We start from the raw sequence: 16951 nt of genomic DNA, 5'->3' as shown, positions 1-16951 counted from the left end.
GCCCGCAGGTGATCCGCGGGGCGGTGGCCGGGGGCTGCGTGCGGCGTCGCTCGGCGGCGGTGCCGCTGTCACAGGTAGCGCTTGGGCGTGGGCGGCCGCCGCCTGCCGCGGGGTCCCGCCCGTGGGCGTGGGAGGATCCGTGTCGTGGGGCTCCGGCAGCCGCGTTGGAGCCTTAAACCCTCGCTGTAGCTTGCCGTGACTGGAACCTAATTTTAAAAGAATCCCCAATAACGAGAAGCAGGGTCGTAATAGCAGGCTAGGCTCTTGGCAGGCTGTTGGAACTGTGGTGGTGTCAGCCTAACAGCGATACCTGGAGAATGACAAACCCATAACTTAACATGCAGTGAAAGGAGTTAACTGTGAATAGTTTTTCCCCCAAAAGCTTCATCCTCAGATGGGGTTGTATTGTGAGGTAAATCGCTAACCTTTGATCAGGCCTTCAGCTGCTAAAGAAATGCTTAAAATTACAGACTCCGAGTTCAATTTGATCATTCAAGGCAGTTCTCCCATCTCTTCTCTCCACCCTCCAAACTCTGTGTATCAGGTTTCATTCACACTGTTTCTGACCGAGACGGTAACTTTGAAATTGCAGTAGTATTTCGCTGTTGGAGCTTGTGGAGTTAGCGCAGCTGTGTAAGGAGCTGGGTAGTGGTGGAACACTTTTTTCTGCGGCAGCTTTGCTTACATAAGGCCAAAGCTTTTAGGCTTGTTTTCAAAGTTGGAACCTGTGAGTGTGTCACTTTAGAAGACTAGAAACATTTCATAATAAATGAAATCTTCACTGAAGATGTTGTTCCTCTAAGTCAGTATGTAAATATGTAACTGCTTAGCCAAATGTTGTCTTTGCTTAAGACCTATGTCAGGAAAGCATGTGAGCAGTCCTGCGGGCCACCTTGTGTGTTTAAGGTCTATATGCTAAAGTGATTTGCTGACCAGTGATGCAAGAAAATTGTCTGAACTCTGGAATAATAGTTCTAAGGTACTTTTGTGTTAGGTGAGTTATGGTTAACAGTAAGTATCCTGTTTCTAATGATGTTACATGGGTAAGTGGGATGAGAGAAGGATGCTCTTAACTGAGAGCTTATAGCTAGTCAAGTGCTATGAATCTGGTACTATTGGTGTTTTGCTTTAAGTACCCATTTAAATAATTTTTGGTACGTTCAAATTTTGTGTTATATGGGGTTTAACTCTATTACTTTGTGACTGAAAGGGATATGCTGAGAACAGGCTTAAAACATGCCTTGTTTTGCCTTACTTTGAAGGGCATAGTGAAACCCTTTAGGAATACTAGCATGTTAGATCTTACAAGACTGTATCTTAAATTTGTAAAAGGAAGACTAGGCATATAGCATGCTGCCATGCAATTGCACACCCAAATGTGTCAGTTATCTTTTAAGGCTTTCTGACTTGCCAGTATCCAAAGGCCCAAAATATTCCTCTGTCTCTGTGCCAGTAACTAATAATAAGCTTTCACTGATATTTTGATGTTGCTCTTCCACGGAAGTGCGCAGCAGCATGGGATGATAACAATATTGTGTGATAGTTGGATATAGTACTGCTAATGTTCAGCAGCCAACTTGAATCAGGACCATATTTTTAAAAATGCCTGCAGCAGTAGAGCATGATACTGGACACAGCTTTCCAGATCATTCAGTTGCAGTTAATTTTGTTGACTTCTTAAAAAAGGTTGAAGGGTAGTTCAGTACTGAAGTTGCGGGTTCTTTTTTGTTTATTTGTTTGGGTTTGTTGTTTTGTTTTTACATGGTTTGGCTTAGTTTTATTACTTCTGCCACTTGTGATAAGAGTAAGGTGCGAAACACTGGCCATTTGTGTAAAATCAGTCATATTGGTAATGTCTGAGCAAAACGCCTAATTAACAAGCGAAGATTTATTTATACTTAATGAGTTACATTACTTGAACTTGTAATTGCAACTCACACTTCATCTAGTCCAAAGTTAAAAGCCAAACTCATAAAATATATTGCTGTTTGTCAAGTGTTTAGAATGTAAATGTGATGTACATCAAAGCTTTCTGTAGTTACTGTTCTGTAGTTTTACCTGCTAGATGGATACCATATTTTTGTGTCCAAACAACATTTAGATTCATATGAACATCTTATTTGTAGTTTAGAGTTTAAAAAGTATATATCTTGTTCAAATATATGTATTCTCTGTTTGTATGCATATACACACATACATGCTGACCACATAGTCAGTTTATATATGCCCTTAATTTGTGCAGGCGAAGGAGTTGTCACCTGCTTCTTGAACAGCTGATCCAGATATTCTTTTGTAATAAGTTAGTTGGGTTAAACAAGAACATCCTTTTTGAATGATACCTGTACTCCAATGAAAGAGAAGGGACTGGGGAGAGTCAAGGAGGCTGGGGACTACAGGTGTGTGTTCTGTGTCTGTTGCAGAGATGTGTTGCCAAATAACCTGTGTATTGTGAAATCTCAAATTTCAGGAAATTATTACTGCTTCCTCACTATGTTTTATTCCTAGCTGGTTGGAAATAATCACTGAAATTTTAATCACTGCATATGTCCAGTGTGACTGAACAGCAAACATAAGGCCTGTAAGGTTCAAAGTCTTCAGCTTGGTGAGAATGTGACAGTTTAATACCTCAGTTTTTTGCTCTGGGTACTTGTAAATTTAGCATTCTCCAGAATCGTAAATATTTGTTTTATTTTACGCTTTTACAGAGGCTTATGTGGCTTTACAGAGTATATGAGATTTAAAAATAGATATATTTTAAAATTTTTACTGAGGAGCAAACTGAAGCCAAGTAGCTTCATGTTGTGCCACAGAAAGTGCAGTAGTATAACAGTGCAGAAACTCTGCAGCTCCTCAAGAGGGGAAGGGTGATTTGCGTTGCACTAAATGTAGCCAGTGTTGGGTTAGTCAGGTTGAAAATGCTAATGATTTACACAGTTGAGTCTTCCTCTTTAACAGTAGGACTTTCCAGTTTGTTGTATTAGAAAATGCTGATCACAGTGGGGATCACAGAATTAGTCAGGTTGGGAAAGACCTCTGAGATCAAGTCCAACCTCTTAAATATTTGCTTGTTGACTTCTAAAAATTTGTGACTTAGAAATTGTTTAGACTTTTCCCGTTTTGCCCATAATGGTATTTTTGTCAAATGCAGTGACAGTTAAGGAAAGACACAACTCCAGTCCCCAGAATAAATGAAGTGTATAGATTTTTCTTTTTTTTTTTTTCCAGTGGAATGTTAATTTATATTTTTAAGCATGGAAGTTCTAGTATCTTGGGACTTAGGTAATTCTAACATGTAGGTGAAGAACCAAAAATGTAGAAACATGTTAATTGAAGACACAGGGCTAGAGATTAGTATATGTTAGCTTGTGTGTTTAGATTATTTGCAAAAATAGGTAAACAGCTTATAACACTTAACTTGATTTCTTCATAGAAATCATAGTTAATCTGCTCTAAGTTTTATGTGTTTAAAAAGCTGTCAAGTTCTCCTGTCCTACATTTAGTTGTGAGAAACAACTATACTGAATTTGGGGAGAGTTTGCCCAGTGGAATGTTTCTGAACATGGACTTACTAGTCTCTACTGACAGCTACCTTAGCTTTTAAAACTGGATTCCAAATGGCACCTTACATACAGCCTCTGGAATACTTGAATGGAGATGATTATAAAATATTGTGGGAGAAGGAAGGCTTGGGAATGAGCAAGACTTAGTGCGATGGAAAGAGCAACCTGGATTAAATGGCACCGAAAGTGCCAGTGCCTGCCACTGCTGACATGTGAGGAGTTTGTACGCATGTTATTGGCTTCACAGAGCTTCTGCACAAAGTTGTTCTTGTGCTGCTTCAAACATATTGACCTGCATGTTCTGCAGCCCACAGAACTTGGTAGCTTCTATTTTGCTTTTCCATTGAGCACTGTAACTTCTTCATAGGTGGTGACCTCAGCATGGCAGCTGTATTTCAGATTTTTTTTTTAAGTACAGCTGCTGTTTTCTGGCTTATTGACCACTTAAGTGCTGGCTCTTGTCTTAGGTAGAAGTTATCCATGATGCGTATTTTTTTGTCTAAGTGTAGTTATAAATCTGTTGGTGTGTAGAATTTCACAGCACGTGAGGATCAGGTAAACATTATGTACAGGAACACAGAGCTTGGGACAAATCTGCATTCAACACTTGGAGAGTTCTGACTTCATTCATTGTCCTACAGCACTACTTATGCAATACTTAGGTTTTACAATGGAGAGAACGTTCTGTCTTGTGACTTCAACTGCAATCCCCTTTATCCTTATGTCTTCTGAACTGTCTCTGTCTCTCGCTCTTGTCTTGTAGCCAGGTGTAACTTATGGTTATGCTATTTAGAACACTGTTGTTTGTCACACTGACTAAAGTATTTAGTCAGTCTTACAGGTTTTTACTGAGCAGATATTAACTATCCCTGTTAGGAGTGAGCTGGATCTCTGGCTCCATCTTCACGAAGCAGCTCCTTCCACATTTTATTTACAGTGAAATGGGCTCTAAAGGCCTGCCTTTAAAGCTACAACAAAAACTAGGATACTGAAAGCGTGGTTAGCTGTGTCTCAGTATCAAGGTTATTAATCATGTTTTCCAAGCTGCAGCGTGGGTCACTCTTCCACTGAGTGCAGTCCTTCAAGGACAGGCTGTTCCAGCATGAGTCCTCTACAGTCACAGGTCCTACCAGGAAACCTGCTTCAGCATGGGCTCCTCTCTCCATGGTTCTGCAGGTCCCTGTCAGGAGCCTCCTCCAGCATGGGCCTCCTATGGGATCCCTGCCTCCTCTCAGGCACCCACCTTTTCCAGCGTGGGTCTCTTCCACAGGCTTCTGGGGGATCTCTGCATCCCCGTGGACCTCCGAGGGCTGCAGGAGGATATCCTGCTTCACCATGATAGTCACCATGGACTGCAGGGGAACCTCAGCTTGGGTGCCTGGAGCATCTCCTGCCCCTCCTTCTCTACTGACCTGGTGTCTGCAGAGCTGTTCCTCTCACATGTTCTCACCCCACTCTTCTCTGGCCGCATTACATCTGCACAATAACTTTTTTTTCCTTTCTTTTTAAATATGTTATCACCAAGGTGTTACTGTCATTTCTAATTAGTTCAGCCTTGGCCAGTGGCACGTCCAGCTCGGAGCTACCAGGGATTGGCTCTGCCAGACATGGTGGAAGCTTCTGGAAGTTTCTCACAGAAGTCATCCCTGTAGTCCCCTGGTTACCAAAACCTGGCCACATAAACCCTGTGTAGGTGGTGCTACTGAAGCTACCTTTGGTGGCTGGAGCAAGGGTGTGCCTTGCTGACTGGAGACATTAGGTGTCAGTTTGGCAAGGAATGTGATGGGTTTGGATGTAGTTTTAGCCTTAGGGAACAGCTGCATTCACTCCTGCTTGACACTAGGCCACGTATCTAATCCTTTGGTATTACTGCATTATCACCCATGTACGTGCTATTCAGGAAAATGTAACACATGGTTTCTGAATTAATCTGAAAAAAAAGTTAAAACTATCCTTCTCAAAAATACTGTCTACAGTATTTTTGATGTCTTTTTTCTGTGTGATAGAAGTCAGTGAATTTCAAATCGCTTAAAAAGTACATACATCCTACCAGTAGACAGCTGCACTGTTTAAAATGGCTGACAATGCAGAATCCATAGTCTCTTTGTTTCATTTTATTAGAACAGACTTAGATTGTTAATTATTTGTTGGTACCCAACAACTGAGTGTGTTCAGTGAAATTCTTATACCCTGGTGTGTTGCTCCCCCTGTCTAAAAGTTGGTATTACAAGTTGAATGACGTCCTTTATAGCTACATGGTATGGCATGCAGCTGTAGTTCTTTATCTGAGTAAATGGCAGTTTAACAGAATACATATATGTTTATTATTGCAGTCTGTGTATTGATCAAAGATCACTGTAGGAGGGTAGTTCACTCAAATTTGACTCTGTGTATATGCTAGGTCTCCATGTGTCTACTGTGCTGGGCAAGATGTGTATCTTTTTGTTTTTCTCTCTAATAAAAAAAATGTCTTTACATATACTAGGAACAATAAACCAATGCAAAGCTAACTTGAAATAATTGATTCTCTTACAGTGAAAATGTTCTGTTTGGAATGGGAAATCCTCTGCTTGATATCTGTGCAGTTGTGGACAAGGACTTCCTTGACAAGTAAGTCTTGATATCTTTTTTTTTCAAATGCCAACTTTGTTTCCAGAATGGTGCCCATAAATAAATGGAGGGCTACCTGCTTGTGTAATGCTATGTTGGTGCTGATCTCTGGGGTTCTGGCCTTACGCTGGAAGTAGGCAGCATGGTATCTGTTATTTGATTGTTCTTGCTCTATGAAACTGTGGTGGTGGTATCTATGAAAACCTTCAGTGTTTTCATGTGTTTTTTTAATCAATTTATTCTAGTCTCCTCATGCTGTCTTTGCTAACCTTTAACTGGAAGGAGTCATCAATTTCAGTAAGATTTAGGTAGCTCTTGTATAAATCTTTGTATGCTAGTTTTGATTGACTATTACTGTACTCTCTTCAGTGATGACTATGGAGTAAATATGCCATTTCTGTAAAACACCAAGAAAAATTGTGCACATGCACCTTTTTAAAAAAAATACTCCAATTTATCAGTCAGGAACAGGACTGCTTCTTATCAGGTTGTCTGTTATCTTGCTTAAGCCTCCTTGTTACACTACCATCCATATAACCATATTGCTGGATTGCTTAATTGGCATTAAGCTTCCTTGTTCTTGAGTCATCTTAGAGATCTGTCTTTTCCAGAGGTGTAAAATACAGGTGTGCTTTAAATCTTTCTGTATGAGCTCCATTTTTTATTGTTGTTGCCACTTTTTCTCTGGTTTGTAAGTTGATTTGATCTTTCAGAGTGCTTGCAATTCTTTCTTTAATTTTTAAAGTGTTAATAATTTTTTTCTCTAATTGTTCTTTATTTTGTTAATGGGAATACTGCATCAAAACTAAATTTCACATCACCAAATAAAGAATGGGTGCAGAGTTTGTATTTTTGAATGTGTATTGTCAGCCACAAATCTTTTGTTCTGCAGCTTTTAATAATAGCAATAATTTGTTTTGTCATCGATATTTAATCACTCAAATTTTATCTAAAGGTGTGCTTAAGTGAAAGCCTCTATACTGTAAGCTGGAGACAAAAGACAATGTAATGGAGTGTGTCAAATTCAAACATCTGGACCTTTAGAAATCAGGTCTGTGTCTTCAATATTCAAAAAACTAAATTAATCTGGTGTAATTCTCTGCCTCATGTTTCCACTGAAATAACTTGAAAGCGAGTAAAAATAAATAATGCCCTTCTCCCAATGCAACAATACCCCCCAACTAATCCTTATAAATTGCTGACATAAAAGAGATGATAGGATCTGTACTGCAGCACTGAAATCCTTCAGGAGTGCATTGTGCTTTTCACCGGATGTGATGTGCTGGGCAGAATTTAATTTAATTTAAAAATTAGAAGTCTTACGTACTCAAATTTGAGTCCTGTCAGACAAATTAAATTATCTCCTGGAGCAGCATATGCTCTGTGAGCATTTCTTTACTGCCAAAATGCGTTTGTGGGGTACTGCATTATTTAAAGCCCAGCAGTTCCACAGGGAGCCTGCTGATAGTGTGATAGCTCTGGTAATAACCTCAAAACTGAGGAGCTTGTTCACCTTCTCATGCACCTGATTTGATATCCCTCTCCCTGTTTGTGAGCATGTGTAGAGAAGTCCATTTAACAAACGGACAAGAGTGTTTCTGCTCCATGTCCAACTACCTTTTGCAACACTTCCTGAAATGGGAATCAGATCCCACGCTTCCTCAGCTTGTGAAGGGAGATAAAATAGAAAGTGTAGCTGTAGAATGACTGCTAGAATAAAGTTATCTATTCAAATGCTGCAGGGAGATGCAAGAACGCAGACATTTCAGGACTGTGAAGCATTTGAAGGAGAAATTGTTGATCATTGCAGTCCCTTTTCTTGTCAGGCGAGACATGCATCCATCTCTAGCCATGTAGTGTCAGATTTTTGTATCTTGGCAACCTGGAGTCTGTTTCTCACATCTTCTACTGGATGGGAATGTTTAATGGGGTCATCAGGCCAGCCGGGCTCTGACTTGGGAAGGTAGCTTAGGAAAATAGGAAAAGAGTTGAGGTAAACATCCATAAGAATTTTATACATTTAACTTTTACAGTGTTTCTGTTAGTTTATCCACCTCTCTTGTACAGTCAGTTTTAAGAGCAAATACCTTTGTTCAGAATAAAGGACTTGATGTTGCAAGTTTAATCAATGTGTCAATGAAATGAGACTATTAAAATGAGTCCTGTAATCAGCTTATTTTTGTAACTTCCATTAAGAAAGTGCAAATTGAAACAGCATAAGGAAGTGTAGGAAGTGGTCTTTTTAACAATATTCAATTGACTGACAATCCATCTTATAAATAAACCTGAAAATAAATATATAATGCAGTCCTACCCGGGCAGATTCCAAACAGCCTGCTGCCATGTAATACTGGTTTGAGGAAATGAGCAGTGTTGGAGGGCTGGGTGGGTATTTTTGGCTTGGGTTGTAGGCACAACCCTGTCACTTTGTTTTCAAAGTGGATTTTGGTTTAATCTGATCTCCAAAGTCTTTTGCTGTCTTGACAAGTCTTGGAGGGCTTTAAGCCTTTCCTAGACTATCTGTAGGAGAAGCAGTTTTAATTTATATCACAACAGAACTTCACCATGCCCATCTGAGCTTTTCGGACCATACCAGCAGTCTGGCATTACCTGAGCCGGAGAAGCTTTAGCCTCTGTTAGGTTTTGATTTCTGGGTCCCATTTCTTGCATCTCTTCAGGGAGACAATCTGGAAAAGTGTTAGCAATGTTGATGGCAGTGTTGAAAACTGGTGATACCACAAACCACTTCAGTTTCTGTTTGCAGAGCTGGAAGGAAGTCTTGAAATAAATATAGTCTATCATATGTCCTTGGGTTTTTTTTAGTATCTGCATGAAAGAAATATCAGAAATGTGGTTTTGTTTTGGTTTTTTGGTCTCCTTTTAGTTTGCATCAACTCCATTATCTGAGAGTATTTTTGTTTAATTTATCAAGATATGGATACTTGCTCAAAGAGCAGCTTCTTAGGGGTGAGAGGGGAAAGAATAGAAGAAGAATTAATGTTGTGTGGGTGAATTGCTAACTATAGCTATCCTAATCTGTGGAAATAACTTTGCTAACAGGTATTCATTAAAGCTTTTTGTGTATTTGCTTCTACCCATGACATTTAACAGGAATGATTCTTTTAACTTCTGACTGTAACAGGCATTTAAGAATAACTTAATCTACACTACATATACTAAACTCTGCTAAAATTGGCAAAGAAATTCTGATTAACATGCCAATGAGATTTTAAGACACTAAACAGTACTGCTAACTCCTGTAAATACTCCAGTGTCCTACTGTTAAAATTTGTGAGATAGCATGTGTTCCACTGCTCTCCCTAGAGCACTCTGTTTTGCAAATATTGTTTTTGACACTGAATTCAGCTTACCTAATTGTAGTTAATTGTTAGGCTGTAGAGATCTGGTCATTACTTGTCATCTCAAGTGCAATTGCAGTGGTTGAGAAGTGTGTGTTCACAGTATGGATAAATCTTCACTTGCTGGGTCTATGACTGCATGAGCTGAGGAGGAGAAGACAATCAAAGGTGACAAATTGATGTTGACAGAATTATTGTGCCAGTCCTGAAACTTCTAAATATGTGAAACCTTGTATCTTCCCTAACTGATCAGTGGGACGGCAAGGAAAATATTTGTAATTGCCAGCACCTTTATAAGCATGTAAATATCTTTCAGCCCATACTCTTAGAAAGGAGTGGAGATGTAGGGGAAAATTTTGATATACGTTCTATTTATCACATCAAGTTCAAAGAATTATATTGCTTTATTTCACTCTAATTTCTGGGCTCTTGACCAGAGCCATGATCTCGTAACTTGAGGTATGTTTACTGGTTGGGCTGCCAAATTCCATTATAGTTATAATCTGCAGACTGACTATTTTATCACCATCATGGTCCAGGATTACAAGTTTCTGTGTGATTATTTGTTGGTTGTCCAAGCAGACAAGTATTTTTCTCCTTAGGTCTTTTTTTTTCCCCCCTTAAAATTATGGTCTGTGGCGATCTTTGCACAAGTTCATTGAGAATGCTCAGCAAAGATCTGTAGTTTTTAATAGCTTTCATGCCCTCTACCATCTGCTCTTTAGTTCTCTTCCCTGTCTTCTCTGTTACACTGGTATAAATGCAAACTATCTTTAAATCAAGAAATGGGTTTATATTCTTTTTGCTCTTCACTGGGAAAAACAGGTTTGAAAAAACAGGAAAGGCAAAATGAATGGGATCTTTGGAGTGGTGGTAATGTTTGCTGTATGAAAAGAGAATATCTCAGTGAAGGAAGAGGGGCTGTCATTGTAATCCATAATTTCACAAGTATGGATATGGATCTCTGCAGTGTGCTACTGACCTGACTGTAGCACTGAAAGTGATTGGGTCATTCCTGAAGATCCCAAGATGCATGGGCATCCTTTACCTTTCCTCACTGCAAAGTACTGTCAGAGAGTGATGGATTAGTTAAGCACAAACTTTAGTAATAGAACAGTGTTGACATCTGGTACATTAAATGTTCTTGTGTGAGGCTATGCTAGTGTTTGCCATGATGAAAGTGAAGAAGATATACATATTTGATCTTTTTCCTACTCTTGTGGGAATTTGGATTGTAAATTAGGAAAATACTTGTGAAGGAGCTTCAGTTGACAGTGACAAAAAATTTCTGCTTACTTTTGTTAAATTTAGGTTGGTCTGTATAAACTGTGGCTTGTGTTATTCTCAATATTTTCAGTTTGTTACCTTTGCTCCTGTCTAACAGAAGCCTTTGTAACTTCCCATAGCAAAAAAATCAAAAGACCATTCATGCAGATATCTCTGCTAAGGGTCTAAATAGCTTTTAGACAACCAGAGGTGATTCTTTGTTCACCAAACTCGGCTTCAATGCAAAACAACCCCTTCCCCAAAAATGCATGCTGGACTGAGCTTGAAAAATGAGAAGGACAAATGGTGATTCTATACTAGGAGGTGCATATCAAAGAATGTGCAGGCTGCAAACATGGGCTTTACTGCCAGATTTAAGTGGGGACCCTCCACCCCCTTCAGACTTGTAGCTTTTTCAGTTTCATTAATGTGTTAACTTAGATTCTGTGCTTCATCAGCCCTGGGGGAGAGGTCAATGGAGTTTTGTATTGCTTTGAGCTGGGAATTGTGTTACCTGTTGTCCTGGTTTTGACTGAGACAGGGTTAATTCTCTTTCTAGTAGGTGTCACAGAGCTGTGTGTTTTGGATTTAGTATGTACTGTCCATACAGTGATAAAGGTATGGAAAGTACATAGTAAAAACTTTAAAACCTGTCCCTGAAAATTTGCCCCTGTATTTTTCCTCCCCCTGCAGAAGGTAATTTGGTGTATGATGTTCCATTGTTTGAGTAATTCTTGTGAAAGATTGCTTGTGAAAGTATCTGTTGCATTGGGTCATTTGGCAGAGAAGCTGAATGTTATATTATTACCTTGTTTTTTTAGTTGTATCTGTAAAAGTCAATTTAATTAATCTCAAGGTCTGAACATAGAACATTGTTGAAACTGTTGAGCCCAATTGCATCATCTGACTGCTGGTAAATTGTAAAAACTCCAGTGTTTGCTTGCAAAAGCTTAGGGTAATGATAGCTTTCTTAAGAAGGTCTTCTTAGTACTAATATGCCTATAAATTTGGTAGTATTCCTGACAACATAATTAAAGCTTTCTACAACCCTAATGCTTTCTCCTAGTGCATTTAGTTAAATGTGTAGCTTAAATGAGTGAAAGATTTTAGTTAAGCTCCATTTAGAAAAGGCTGTTTGAAAAATCTACTTATGGAGTGACAGTATTGCATGGAGAGCTGTGATGTTTTCAGGGTATATAGGGCTTGAGCAACGTTTATAGAGGAGCTTGTAACTACATATTTACCTGTAAAATAGAATGTAAGATGTTCATGAATAGCAAATATTCCACTCTTCTCTCTATTGTGTGTTTTCACCTTAAGTACTTGTTTAGTAACATACTGTAAATCATGAATTATTCTTTTAATTCTCCCATTCTTCAGAAGACTTGCAGATTTACTGCATGTCAGTAGAACATGTCTAGTTAATGGACTAATTGTATTCTTTAGAATAACCTTAAGCACATGACAGACACACACAAACACACAGTTTATCTGTATTTTCCCTTTGCTTGCAAGTGAAAATTTGTTTAACAAAACTTTGGCACTTGTATTACAAGGCAAATGATGAAATAATGGGTTCCATTTGCCTCTTCAATGCAAACAAGGATCTTTACGTGAAAGAGGTCTATGAATTAAGTAAGTGTCTCTGGTTTTAATTAGGAAATAACATTAAATGAAAAGACCCTTGCTAAAGATGTCTTTGATGCAAAAAGCTGGGTTTTGTCAGCAGACAACTGGAATCCATCCAAAAGTTAATGGTGAAACTTTCTCTTGGAAAGTGGTACTTCCTGTTTGTACTGAGAAGCTTTGCATATTAGAGTTTCCAGATTACATGATTACAAGATTGATTTTTATTTAGGATACAGTAAACAAAAATTGTGATTCATGTTCTGGATATGGTTTCAGGCATTTTTTTTTGGTTACAAAGTACTAAGATGTGATTTTATTATTGTTTTCCATTCCCATCCCGCTTGTCCAACCCAAAATGTCCAGTAGCATAGTACAGATTAGAGGGTTTTCCTACTGTAGTAATAAAGCAAAATTGGTTGTTCACTTGTGACTTGAAGAACAGAAAAGCCCAGTCAAATATTAGCGATTATTTGATACAATCTAAGGTTTTTTACTCTACATGAAATTGATCTGTCATCTCTTAGAAAATATGGCTTTTCAGTGATAGCATTTTTGAGGTGGTTGGAATACCTTCATCTTTCTGAAAACTTCAGTTTCTAAAAGATTAGATATTTAAGTAAATTACAATGCTCATTACTGCTTGATTAGTTTTGCTTCATTCAGGTCAGGCAATATGCAGTCTCAATAGTTTTCTTTCCGAGGTAAATTAATCAAGAAGAGAGAGATTCTGTCCTTCCTTCTGAAATTAAATACTGTTTTTTAACATTTCTTTTTAGTAACTTGCTATTAGACCAGGCTGTTCCTGAACAAAGTGCAGATACCACATCAATGTTACGAGTACCTGTAACGTAAGGTATGAGGTGCTTACGCTGCTGCTGATCCCTGATCCTGTGCTTCTGGTTTTCGGCACAGAACCATGCCCGGGCCTGTTCTGTGCTTTGCTGTTTCTTGTCCTGTTCCTTTTTGGAGTGTTGGCCTTGTGGTCTCTGCGGTAGCCACAGGGAAAGGGTGGAGGCAGCCTGTCTTCCTCTTAATTACCGGTGTTCTTGTTTTCCCTTAGCCAAGAGCAGGGGTAGGTTAAACTAGCTGTTTTGAGTGTTGTTTTATGTTATTTTTGTCAGGGCAGAATCATCAGTATTCCAAGTTACTGGAGATCTGGCTGTGTTTTAGACTTCACGATGTTATGAAGCCTGCAGTTCCCTTGTAAATTCAGATTAAATGCAGAGCTGGGGACAGATTTTTTTTCATTTTACAAACCCTTGATTCCTCTCATCAATGTGTTAGCATACAAATTATTTCTGGTTTTTAGTTCTACTTTAAACTTGTGGGTTTATGGTGCATGAATACTAGGGAACAATGGCTAAACAATTTTTGGTGATTATTTTACTAGATTGTTGAGTAATTTTTTTGTCCTTGTATTTTTTTCCTTGTTTTGCGACAGAAAAAGTAATTAAGTTTCAATGCAGGAATCTGAGGTGCATGGGACAAAATGTAAAGGGGAGCATATGACTGTCTGACATGACAAGCTGTAAAAAATGAACAGTAGCATGAAGTTGCAGAAATGCAAACATTACCATGAACATTTTTTCAGTTCTTGTATTATTGAAGCTATTTATTTCTCCAGTGTTGAGGCTGGGTTTTATTCTTTTAAAATAATGGAAACGTCCCACTGGTAAGAAGGTAGGCAATAAAGATTACTGTAACATTAGGCTATCACTGTAGTATGGATGTGTACAATCAACTTCCTCCATTAGAAATGGAACTGTACCCAAATTCACTTCCAGACCACTCCAAGTAAAGGCTGGATGCACTCTCAACTGTGAATATTAAGTTAAGCCCAGTGTCCTACATGGCTTCAGGCTAGCATGCCTTATCTGTTCTGTTTCAAGACAAGAACTGCAGTTACAAATGTAACTCTTCTAATTTCTGCTATTAATATTTCCCTGGTTTCCCAGCAAAAGTGACAAAGTGTTCCAGAATCTCATGTGTCTCCTGAACGTTTGTTTTGTATAGTTACTGTGCAGAAAAGATATCGAAGACCTTTCCCCAAATCTGATTGCAATAACTCCCACTTTTGCCAGAGTATCTTCCAGTATTTCATTGAAGCTGTTTTGAAATGTGCTTGTGATGTTATATGCAGTAGTGTTAAAATGTTGAGTGGGTTGCTCTTCTGGGCCAAAAATGACAGGAACTGTCCAAATACCTCAGTCAGTCTCTTTTTCCTCTGCCAGACCTTTGGATGTCTGGACTTGATGTTGCAGGTAGCACTGTGAGCGAAGAATTAATGCATTAAACAGTGGCGATGTCTTGGGGCAAAAGGGAGGGACAGTTCTTCGCAGAGACAGTAATTGCAGTTCTCAGTATGTTTGACCTCCCAGTGGCAGCAGAGCAAGGACTTAATCTCTCAAGAACACTTCCCTAAATCTCCATCTTGGTATACCTCATTTGTTTTTCAGGATAGAATTTAAATTTTCAGTGCAGTAAAAAAGCCTTCTCTGCCATTTTCTATATGCTACTTTTTCTATTAAAGCTGATGACTTTAATGGCTTGGATATGTTATTTCAGCATGGCTGAAATTTCACAGTAGCTGTAACATTTGTCTGTAGCTTTCTGTTTGCTCGAATCAGTGTTAAAAATATTTTGTAGAGAAGGCAAATTAAGATACATGAATTCCCTGGTAATTAATCTATATAAGTTTCTATAAGCTGAATTGTACTGTAACAAGCCCTTGGGTACAGACACAGGTGATGGGGGTGATGTAGCTTTTAGACAGCATTGAGACTCATTTAGGTTGCAGTAATAATATGAAATTAGTACTTCAGCCACGCAAACAGAAATACATTGATAAAACTGTCTAATAGGAAAATGGAATACATTTTAAACTGTATTTTTAAAAGAAATAAGAGAGGTTTTAACTGATATGTAAGACTTGCTGTTAGTTTTCTTATCATTTCTAAATGGAACAATGTGGCTTTTATTAAATATGACACACCAGTCTTTTTCTGTGTCTCCCTGTGAATGAAGACAAGGTCAATTCTTAGCATTTTGGAGACAGTTAGGTGTTTAATATCAGTCAAGATTTAATACAACCTTAGAACTTTCAGTTCCTTCCTTTTGGAGGATTTTGTTGCTTCTGGTCTGACTTGGTGATTTGTGAGGTCTTCACTGGCGAACAGGTGTCTTTTGCTCTGTCTTAATTAATTTTTATTAGCGTGGCATTTATTTTTTTGTACTAGAGCTGCTAAAATAATTGTATTTTAGAGATTCTGTTTTCATTTGTTCTTTTAGAGATAGAACAGATCTAGTATGGGGACAGAGTTGTAATTCAGCCATGGAATGTACTTCGTGCTAATGGAACCCAACACGGTCTTATGTTTGCAGCAGTGTGATGTTACTGCCTTTGTTAGTGTCTAAAGTATTAGCCTGTATTTTATTGTTGATGTAGAGCCTATTGAAGTTCATCCTGATAGCACTGTGAGTCTGCCTTCTCCTGAGAAGGTGATGAAGGGTTTGTATTCAAGCGTAAATTGAGTAGCTGGCAGTGCTATTCGTATATGGCAAACAGGGAGACTTTATGTAGAAGAAATCAGTAAAATAATATATAAATCTGAGGGTCGCATGCAGAACCACACTACTGTGCCTTCTCTGAATTACGTATGTGCGCATATATATATAAATAAATACAAAATTCTCAAAGCAGAGCTCCTCATGAGGCAGGGGAAGTATTTGGGGATTTTCCATACTTAGTGGTGACAGGATCTGTTGTAGAACTGGTACAAGTTGGTCTGAACAATAAATTTTAACGTGATAATAGAAAGTAATTGTGGGTGACTAGGAAAAGAACAGGAACCCTTCAGTCTGGATTATGTACGTGGTACTTCAGTTGGTGTTTTTCAGTAAGTTTTATGCAAATAAAACTTTAATACATGATTGTGGAAACTGTTTTGTGTTTATAATCAAAATGAATTAAGCTGCAAATGAATGTTTATTTCTGGTTGAAGAAAATATGTGTGTAAATATTAGATGATAATTTCAGAACAGAATGCAGAAAGACTGGTAAAACTAAAGAAATGGCTTAAATATTCAAAGTTCAAAGGGATAATATTAATGGAGTATGTTAGAGTTCAGTCTATGAGGAGAATAGCTATAGTTCTGCACGAATTGAATTGATGCTTTATCCCTTGATAAAGTTACTAGAGATCAGCAAAGTGTATTTCTACTGGTGCAATGGGTCTAGAATTCAGAGTACCAATTAAAAAAAAAAGTGCAGAGTGTGTACAGCTTTTAAAAAGATGCTTATATTCAGATATTTTAAAAATGATGACTGAAAAACATTTTTCTATATCTGTATACAGCAAGTGTTAAGCTGTCTTAAATTTTTAGCTCCCCAGTTTGTAGTTAAGGAAACTGTTTTGACAAGGCCACTTCTATATGCTTAAGTCCAGAGTGATAGGGCTGACCCTATTAAATGATCATAGTTTTTTGCAGTCTGGTGATTAACAGGCTTTGAACTTTCCTGGCTTTCTT

At 38.3% G+C, this 16951-nt stretch overlaps 1 protein-coding gene across 2 annotated transcripts in view; it reads left to right on the top strand.

The window, feature by feature from the left end:
• Window positions 1-16951, top strand: part of ADK (adenosine kinase) — a 272458-nt gene that overhangs the window by 9094 nt on the left and 246413 nt on the right. For both annotated transcript variants that reach the window (XM_069019342.1, XM_069019343.1), the window contains exon 2: window positions 6096-6170. In XM_069019342.1, coding sequence (XP_068875443.1) covers window positions 6096-6170 — 75 coding nt within the window. The remainder of the gene's footprint in view (window positions 1-6095; window positions 6171-16951) is intronic.

Source organism: Aphelocoma coerulescens, chromosome 6, assembly GCF_041296385.1.
Source record: "Aphelocoma coerulescens isolate FSJ_1873_10779 chromosome 6, UR_Acoe_1.0, whole genome shotgun sequence".
NCBI lineage: Eukaryota > Metazoa > Chordata > Aves > Passeriformes > Corvidae > Aphelocoma > Aphelocoma coerulescens.
The sequence above is the reverse complement of the archived record's forward strand: the minus strand, read 5'-3'. Positions and strand labels throughout refer to the sequence as shown.